The sequence below is a fragment of the Kryptolebias marmoratus genome, linkage group LG3 (genome assembly GCF_001649575.2).
Source record: "Kryptolebias marmoratus isolate JLee-2015 linkage group LG3, ASM164957v2, whole genome shotgun sequence".
Lineage (NCBI taxonomy): Eukaryota > Metazoa > Chordata > Actinopteri > Cyprinodontiformes > Rivulidae > Kryptolebias > Kryptolebias marmoratus.
Window position 1 is genome coordinate 907,795 of NC_051432.1, and position 10,494 is coordinate 918,288.

Below are 10,494 nucleotides of genomic sequence, written 5' to 3' on the forward strand. Positions count from 1 at the left end.
ATATTTTTCAGAGAATAACTGACAACGTACGTATTTGGGGTATATCGTGATATATATCGTTATTGTGATATAAAATTATCCATATCGTGATATAGGATTTTTTCCATATCGCCCAGCACTAATGTCAACAAAGCATCTTTTCCAGAAAGGAGTTAATGTGCGTCTGGATGCTGGATGCTTTTAGGGAAAGTCCGACAACAGAATATTGCTCTTGTAAATGTTTAACCTCTGCGATAACAATGCGCTCACGGTGTATCCTTCAGAGAACCCATGTAAGAGCAAGAAATAATTCCAAGGGAAATACCTCTAAAGAGAGCATTCTTTTCTCAGAGTTAACAAAGTAACTGCCATGTGGGAGAAATTATAAAACCGACATTCTGATGTCCCGTTCTCCTGAAGGCAGCACGGAGCTGCGCTGAAGAGAAACACCATTGATACAGCTGCAGTTCTGTGCCGGTTTTAATGATTTAGGCCACAATATTTTTGCAAGTAGTTCAAAGTTTAAACTGATATTGTTGTGAATCTTTGGTGTAAACTTTACCTTCAAGCAAACGCCCCCCAAAAGAATATCAACGCCCTCTTTTGGAAAATATTGCTGCTAGCGCCCCCCCGTCATCCTCTCAACGCCCCCCAAGTGGCGGTACTGCCCCCGTTGAGAAACGCTAATTTAATCAAACAGTTCTAGGAACTCTCTGAGGATCATAGGGACTGTTAGTCCTACTGTGGAGTGGTTGTGAAGACCTACGCATTTACAATCACTCTACCAGAATATGCTGATATTGTTAAACACTCGACCAATGGTCAACACAGCAACGTCACTTATATCTGTAACATTTAACTTCAACAACAGTGACAATGAAATCTGTTTCTGCGTGTGATTGGTTTAATTTTTAAAGCAGAGTTTGAAAGAGCGTTACAAATATTCAGAAGAACTAGGAGTTCATACAAAAGATCAGTTTACTCTGTGGGGTACACCTAAAGAAATAATCATGTCAATAAATATAGATTTAAAAAAAACAATCAACATACTTTATGTATGGACCAACCACACGTCCTCTCTCAAGAGCCCCTGCTGAACCAAGAAAACTCCTATTCTGAAGCAGGTTTAAAAGTAGACGCTATAACATAGCTATAAGGAACTCAACGTCCAGACTAGTAGTGCAGAAACAAAACATAAAAAGACAAACTACCTCAGTTGGTAAAAGGACAGTGAAGTGGTCCCCTGTTGTCCAAAAGTACCTCTACTAAATCAATGGAATGTTATAAATTCACAGATGGATATAGTATCATCATAGGAACGTACTTGTGACATTTAGAGCATGGTGAAGTCACAGCACAGTGTCTCAGGGAAACAAAAACAGTAAAGATTTTTTTTCTTTTTTTCCTGTGATCCAGCCATGTTTTTAATAAATTGTGCAGGTCATTGTTTTGCAGTAAACTAATTTTTTCAGAAAAATAAAAAAGGCATTAAAGGATTTGTGAAATAGGAAGCAAGAAGAAGCTTTATTGACAGAAAGTAAAACATCCATGCTGTCTAAACCACGTGTCAAGCTCAAGGTCTGAGGGACTGATCTGGCCCTTAGCAACAATTTATATCCCCCAGATAATAACATTTAAATTTTATTAGATCTGGCCCTTCAGTTTGTGACAAATTGAGTTTCTATTGCTTCTTATTTTGCTTAAAAAAATTTCAGCCTATTTAGGTTTCTTCTCGTGACAGTTACTTTGAAGCCCCCCCAAAAAAGTTGTAATTTCCTTGTAATCTTTGATTTTGACGTGGAAAGAAATGCATGCTAATGATGTCTTTTTAAGTTTGACCCATTTTTTTTTGTTCATTAAAGTATGTTTGTTCTAAATTCTATGTAATATGTAACTGGGAAAAGATATTTGATATTTTTATATGAATGATTTGACATATTACATCTAAAACCAAGGTTAATTTATGTATTTTTTTTAATAAACATTGATTTAGATTGGCCCTTGGCTAAGACCAAGTTTTTAATTTTAGCCCTCTTATGTGACTGTACATCCCTGCTCTAAACCCTCAAGAATAACAATTTATTAAAGCAAGCTTTTCCTTCAATAACGTTGATCCAGCATAGGTCCATTAAATTGAACAGTAATTGTATTTTTGCAGGTTTTCAGTTTAATGTAAAGTGAAGGATCATGGTCACATTACACAGTCTTGTAGGCTGGGGAAGCACTCTTCACCTCATCCTCAACCTGTGTTTTTAACTGCTGAAAAGGTGACATTTTGGAGATTTGAAGTCCTGATCTGACATGTACTGTATGCCCAGAGGATATTGTGACTGTATTGATTTTTCTCTTGCGTTACGGTGTTCTTTCTCTCTTTGTCTCTGTAAAGCTGAGTGTGCTTACTTTTCCCTCCTGCTGTCACACTACTTTCCTTATCATCTCAATGCATCTTTCTTTTATGTGGTTTGGAACAACAATAAACTTTTTGGCTCATGTGTTGCATCACAACAGCATATCAGCTAACATCACAAAAATTGATTGAAAAGTAGAAAATGCTGATTCAAGTATTCATTGATTACTAAGAAATGCTGCAAAATAGTTGTTTTAAAGGGATTTTTATTAATATTGTTTTTAATATACTGTTAATCTAAAAGTTTTTTTGGTATATATCACAGGTGTCAAACTCCATTTCTCGGGGGCCACTCTCATGCATGTTTTAGGTGTGTTCTTGCTTTAAAATACCTGCTTTAAATGGATGACTTGTTGCCATGCTCCGGGAGACCTTGATGATTTGGTAAGGAGGTAATTAAACCATTTGAATCAGGTGTGTTGGAGCTTCTAGGACAGCGGCCCTCGAGGCCTGGAGTTTGACACCCCTGGTATATATGATCAAACTTCAAAAGGTACAATTTAACGTATATAAAATGCTTACTGCAAGTCAAAAGTCCAGTTTCATTTTCTACTTCTGCATCAGTTTGACATCTGATCGTTACAGCCTCTAATAAATATGACTTGTCAGCACAGAGCGGGGTCCTAAAATGGAGTCTAAAAGCTATTTCACACAAACTGACGTCAGGAGCCTCTACGACAAAAATCAGCTTGCTGTGTTGACAGCATCTAGGCAAAAAAAAGAAAAAAAAAATATTTAAACATCTCAAATACAACTTCCAGCTACAAACTCTACTGTACTGTTTATAGCTACATCAAAAATCATAGGCAGTGCAGAAAGGACCAGCAGTCTTTAGGTGCTTTTGGGCCACAGGGGACCACTTTACAGTCCATTTAATCATTTGAGGTTCACGTTTTTTTGTTTATGTATATATATATTATTGTTGGTTCTATGGACGTTTGCAGTTCTTACAGTAGTATTTCACTAGGACTGCTGGTGACTAGCTGGCAAGCATTTGCAAGGGAGTCTCCAGAATGTCTCACAACAATCACAGAGCTTCTCAATTTCCTTGTTTGAGTTGTGAAATGTAAAAAAGTAAGCTGTGATTTTCAAAAACTGACCTCTCAAAATGCAGCTGCTCAGCTCTCTAGTCACTTCATTCCAAACACTTTGAATACAGTGAGACTACAGCAGAAAGTTTGCACGTTTTCTTACAAGACTTTAATTGGGGACTGCCATAAGAATGCATTCTATACATTCCAATGGCAGCCACCTACTATCCACCTTGTAATCTCTAAAAGTGTCTCTATATTTTTCTTTATAATTTTTATTCTTCTACAAACTTTAATGCGGCCCGAACAGAGCAATGTACCCATACAAAAGTTATATCAAAACGATATTGGGATCTTGGGATTTCTTCTCTTACTTTTATTGACGTTTCGAGTTACCATGGCGACGTAATTCGCAAAAAACAACACCATTGAAACCAATGCAAACCAATGAGCGGAACTCTCAACTGACAGAGTGGAGGTCACATGACCTAGAGTGAGCAGCAGTCTGACCACAACACGTTTTCTTAGCAAAGAAACCCTTCGTCATATCTCGGACATAAAGCATTGTAGAAAAGTGAAATTTTAAAGGAATGAAAGCCAATCTCTCCTTTCACTCACAGTCCAAGAATTTTTTTAATACGCCTTATAGTTTTGGCACAGCGACTGTTTGTTCGGCATGTACTCCTCAGACTTTGACTTTGCGGAGTAGGCAGACAAACCGTTTGTTAATATAACAGTTTACAAAAAACATTTAGACATTTGGACATTTTGAGCTGAATATTGGTGCGGCAGTAGCTGACACAGAGCCCCATCGCAAAATAAATGCTGAGTAAAAATATCAAGATAGCAGCTAGTGGGTAAAAAATTCAGAGCAAAACTTGTGAATGCTCTAACTTGGACACAGTGTAACATAGGATGGTCAAACTTCTCAGCTAGAACCTTCATGTGTCAAGGATCAGCTCTTTATGATGCCTTTCTACAACTGCCAATGTCGGCCATTTTGTAATCATCAAACTTTCTTTCAACTTTAACTCAGTCATTTTTAGACATATGGAGCTAAAATTTGATATGGTATTAGCTGAGACGGAGTCTCTTGTCAAACTGAATGCTAAAAAAAATCAAGATGGCCACCAAAGCTAACAAGGTGAAAATTCAGACCAAAATTTGTGCATGTTTTAACTGGGCAACCATGTAATGTAGGAAGGTCAAACTTCACAGCAGGACTCCTCATGTGTCCAAGATCAGCTTTTTATGATGCCTGTCCACAACTGATCAGTTATTGGAGCCATCATGATTCAGTATAAATGCACAAAATGGCAGGCCCCGTCAAAGTTTCTCCAGGAACTTTCTAGTTTGAGTTGCCAACTAATCTAAAACTGTCACAGCCCAGTGAAATACTACCTTAAGTTTTCTCTTGGCTTAATAGATTTTTAATAGCTATGTTATTCCAAAATTAAATTTATAATCTATACTGTATATTTTGGTTATTTTGATTGATCAGTAAATTTGTATCATTTCAATTTAAATTTATAGTTAAACAAATACCTAATAGCTCCATGGGCTTGTCCCATTTCTTTGTTGGATAGTGATAACAGTGCTTTTTCATGATGAACATTCAACTAATCTCCCAAAGACACCAATGCTTTTGGGGGTTTTGTTATCCTGGAGTACTAAAGAGATATCTTAATAAATTTATTTTTTTTAATAGTAGTGCCTTATAGCAGCATATGTAAGAACAGGATATACAAAACAGAAAAAAATTATGTAGCGATTGTGCTTTTAAGCTAACGGTATCTTAAACTGATCTTTGCTGTCAGTAACAGGTGTGGTGAAGTTTTCCTCAAAGTACTTGACAGATGAAGATAGTTATCACTGAAATGTAATCATGGGCTGTAATTAAAAGGAAATGTTTTTAATGTTGTTGATGTGAGTTTTGGTTCTTCGGCTTTCAGTCTCTGCAGGTTTGAATAGATGTTAGATTAAAACAGATGGCGTGTTGGGATTTCTACTCTCATTTATATTCAACCGTGTTTCAAAAGCAGCCAAGAAGCAGCATAAACGGCAAAAAACAGAATGCAGTGATTTATGTCTGAGTTAAATTGTGTTTGTAATTAAAAATAATACAAAGACAACTGATGTTTACTTAAAGTAATTCAAATGTTTTATTGTACTTTTAAAGCAATGTAACATTGACGTGGACACTTCCTTCACATAGCTAGTTTTAGAGTTCATCCTGTACATTTATATTTAAACTGATACCAGTGGTTGGGGAAAAAAGATTTATTGAAGCTAAAATTAAAACATGAATTTTGTTTTCACTATGCCATATCAAATATTTTCACATAAATCAAATTTCTGTTATCAGGTATATCAAAACAGTTACTGAAAAATTAAAAATGAAGTCTTCTTTAATATGATTTTTGGTCTCTGTTTTTCATTTCTGATCCAGACTGCGAGCCACAGGAAGTGTCTGACTGGTCCTTTGATGAAAACTGTCTCTTCTGCTGCTTAAGACGTGAAAAAACCAAGGTAGGCTGCCTTAAACACTTTTCTCCCTCCAGGATGAGACTCTCTTAGTTATTGGCTTAAAGTCCCTTTCTATACCGGATGATGACCCAGCAACCCTCTCCATGTCCTCTGTAACTTGTTGAAATGTGGCCTTTTCACAGCAAATTTGGAAAATTTCCTTCAAATTACTACTGTCTTAAAACTCAACTTAGTTTTTTTCATGCTATTTTCAGCATCCTAAGAAGCTCTCATGTCCCTCACAATGGTCTGTAAGCCCATCGTGGCATGACTTATTTTTTTCTTTTCTTTTTTTTTTTTTTTGACTTTTCACTCTGAATCATCTTGAAGAGAGGCGAGTTCCTCCCACCTGAAGTATTGTATACTTTATTGTGTGGAATTTCACTATGGGTGGTACTGTGAGGCAAACCAAATGTCATAAAGGTGCAGCCACGAGTGATGTAATGTTTCATTATCTTTGGGAGATGAGGTGAGCGCACAGTTTTTACTGCTTGCCACATTTTTGTCATTTGTTTTGCACTTTAGAATGGCTATTTGTAGCACTTACAGATTAGTCTAGCCACTATACCACTTATAATCAGTTATAGACATTATGATTCTAAGGCCTTGAAATAATGAGAATCATATCTGAACATTACGACCTGGATAAACTTTTGAATCATGTTAAAGCCAGCTCTCCTCCTTCACCTAGCTGGGTGACTCAATGTAAATGTCACTACATGATGGAAATATAAAAGTGTACCTCTCGTGATTCTTTTCCTAAGTATATGTAAACATCAAATAATTAAAAATTATTTTGTCATGACAATGCAAAAAGACGTTCTTAAATTTTGATCAGACATTTTATAATCTGACTTGTAGCTCTTGTTTGATATTTTCAAAAAAAATTTGACAAATTTGGTGTCATTGATTCAAAAAGTGCAACCGTCTAAATCTCATGCAAAGGTATGTTGTTTTATTTATTTTTGTAATTGTTTTTACTCCATAAATTCTCAATTACTTGTTAAAAGCAGCACTGGGTATAACAACAATGTCTGATGCAATTAAATGTTTCCACAGAGTTTTAAGAACCACTTTTTAATGATATTATTTTGTACATATGAAAACCATTTTGACAGCCTCTGGACCATGAAAGCCCTGTGCCCTCTCTGATGTTAGATTTAAAAACTAACTCTCTAAAACTAAGGGTGTGGGTTGGTTTCAGAGGTGAGGCCAGGAGGACTTAAAAGCAAAAACAACAAAGATCATTTTCTTCAACTGAGCAAACATCAGCTTGCTGTAGAACTGACTAAGCAACACACTTCATACCTTTTCACATTCATTCATCAGGCATAAAAACTGAAAATTTAGAGATCTAAAAACTATTCACAACTTTTCTCTACTTTTATGGAAAAGATTAAAAAATTACAATTTGTATATTAGTGTTTGCATAAATAAAACAAAGTCTTGGTTGCTAAAATCATTCTAACTAATTTTAAGCTAAATCAAACTTGTTTAAATATCAGCAGGAAAGTAGTGAAGTGCTTCCAAAGTCTCAAACTTTAAACTAAATATTAGCTTTAGAAAAACTTTTGTTCAGACATAAAAGCATGTTACCTACAGGACATAAATTGTATAGAAATGTTATTATGTTTTTAAATGTCATTTCCCTGTGCTTTGAAATTTGGGACTGTACCTGAACCCAAACCACCATGACCCACCCTCCTCCCTGCAGGAACCGGTTAGCTTGTTTTACTGCTCAATTATGGGTGTGTTTTTTATTCTTCAAACTTTTGACTTGACAAAGTTTCAACTCGAATCAAAGTGTCATTTGTAAAAAAATAAATCAAGGCTTCTTTGCAAGTTGTTTTTAACTGTTTCCTTACACATAGCTCAATGTAGAATAAGAACCATTTTTGTTTCACTTTTATTAACACTGACGTCTTTAAATCACTCCTGTATCACTCACTGATGTAAGAAAATCAACTCTGCAGGATTGTATTACAGGCATGAAGTACAAACTTAAAATTTGTGAATAAACTTGACCTAGATTCTTCACAAAGAAGAAAATATAAGATTTAAAAAGCCTTTTGAAAGCTTTTACTTACTTTCTTGTGTAAGTTTAATCACTTATAGGTCAGTGAAAATGTTTCACACAAATGTTGGACTAAAGTTCAAAATATTACCAATAGAAATTGTGAATTATTGTCCATCAGGTCTTTTTAATTTAGGCTGGAATAATGGAAAGGATTTCTTGCTCATGTTAGATTACATTTTTGCAGTCCGCTTCTTCCTTCCTGTTCACACACATTCAGTTTTTGAGTTTCCATTGAAAGTCTTTGTCTCTCTTCCTCCTCCAACTATGTTTGGTATTTTTGTTGTTCAACCATCATGTCTTGACCCCAGTTAGGCTTTGAATAAGGGAAGCCATGATAAGTTGAAGGTGAGTATAAGTATGATTGTGATGGTTGGAGGAAAGTGTTGACAAGAGGATGAATTAAGTAATTGAGTAATTTGTGCCTCCTCAGAGTTTCTAAGAGGCTAAGAACAAAATGAGTAGAGTGAATACATATGTATTTAACACTTGACTCTACCTTAGTCTGCTGTAAAGGAAAAATTTACAGTATGTTATGCTGTCATGCAACATGACTGCTAACCAATCTAAATCATTAAACCAAAGTTTTAGACTAAGATAATGTTATGTTGAGAAATGACAAGAGTTTGTAATTGTTTTGGTTAAACCTTAAAAATAACATTGTGCAATCTCATGCAATATCTCAAAATGCCAAGCCATTTTTGTGATTTTTTTTAAAAGTCAGTGGGCTATGGCAGTTGTAGTTGTACATTCAATGATTATTTTTTTCAAGCTTCATTGAAATTTTTCCAGTGGCTCATGACATTTTTCTGACAGATAGACACAAACACAGGCAAAAATATAGTCATCCACCTTTGCCTTTTGGTGGCTGGTGATGACAAAGACTGAAAAGCAACAGTCCCGGAAAGATTTCAGACGTTCTGCTGGAGTTGTTCCTTTCTATTCTCACTCCTGAGATTACTCAGGATGGGGGATTGCATTTAGGTGAAGATTCAACACAATCAGCTGGTTTTCTTAGATAGCCAAGCTTTTTACTAAATGGTATTTTGTATTACACGGAATATACTAAATCTGATTGTATTACAGTATGATTGTATTAAATTGACTGACTAATTTAATTGAACCTGGATCTGTTTTGGACAAAATTGGATTGCATGTAATTTGATATGATTTGGACTTCTTACATTTTTGTATATTGCTCTGAGATGACTTTTTGTGAATTGGTGCTATATAAAAACAATATTTAAGTTGAATTGAACTTAAGCTAAATAATTAGCATTTGCTCTTGGTTGATGAATAAACTCAAGAGGCACTTCCTATTATGTCTGATAGGTTCTGATCGTAACATTCAGCGTTCAAAAGCAAGTCACTGTACCTCACAAGCTCCGATTTATTTTAGGGATTTTTACTCAGTGTATAAAATTTAAAAGAGCTCTTCAAATAAATGAATTATTCTTGTACTGTTAAGTGCTCTGTGTGACCATCCATCCATTTTCTTTACCCACTTCTCCATTTTGGGTCGCGGGAAGCTTTTGCCTATCCCCAGCAGTCACTGTGCGAGAGGCAGGGGACACCCTGGACAGGTCGCAAGTCCATCACAGGGCCACATAGAGACAAACGAGACAAACAACCATTCACACTCTCACCTAGGGACAGTTTTAGAGTCATCAATTAACCTAGCATGCATGTTTTTGTTGTAAAAACATGCAAACTCCACCCAAAAAGGCCCCAGGTCAGGAAGCGATCCTACAACCTTCTTGCTGGGAGGCAACAGCTCTAACCACTATGCCGCTGTGCAAGGCAATTCTAAAATAAGCAGGGAGCCAACAAAGGGAAACAACCACTGGGGAGATATGTTCACTCATATTTTGCTCGCGTTCAAAGACAAGCGTCAGTGTTCTGGACCAGCTGCAGTGGTGAGAGAATGGTCTGGGTAACACCAACATACAGAGAGTTATAGTATTCCAGTTGGGAGGTATTAAAAGTGTGAATCACCCATAGTCATTCAAAGATATAAATGATTTCACCCTAGATAAGTCTCAGTTTAAAAACTGCAATACTAATCTATTCCTCAAGGTTAAAATGTGAATCAAATTTCACCCACAAATTTTTTATGTGAGTTTTAATAAACTGCTACAGGCTTGTCATAGTTTTGGTATTTTCAGTTTGTTGTTTTGATTATTGTCTTGTTTCAGTTTAGTTTTTCCTGTTCATGTTTGCTGTCACTATTCACTCCTCCCCAGTGACTCTTTTGCCCCTGATTATCTGCCACGCCCATCTCCACCTGTAAGTCATTGTAATCACTCACCTGTGCCCACTTCCCATAATTATCCCCTGTGCATATAACCTGGTCATTTTCTCTCACACACTACTGGATCATTCCGCTTTGTCTGCTGTTGCCATGTCATGTTTAGTCCTGCTCTGTTTCTTGTTTTGGATTTTGTTATCGTTAGTTTTGCTGCCTCGTCAGCCCTTTT

The 10,494-nt window shown here is 36.0% G+C and overlaps 1 protein-coding gene across 1 annotated transcript in view; it reads left to right on the plus strand.

Moving 5' to 3' along the window:
• lcor (ligand dependent nuclear receptor corepressor) overlaps positions 1-10,494 on the plus strand; it is a 123,832-nt gene that overhangs the window by 74,711 nt on the left and 38,627 nt on the right. Inside the window, exon 3 of the mRNA XM_017435580.3 lies at positions 5,867-5,946. Within this exon, the coding sequence (XP_017291069.1) occupies positions 5,867-5,946 (80 nt within the window). The remainder of the gene's footprint in view (positions 1-5,866; positions 5,947-10,494) is intronic.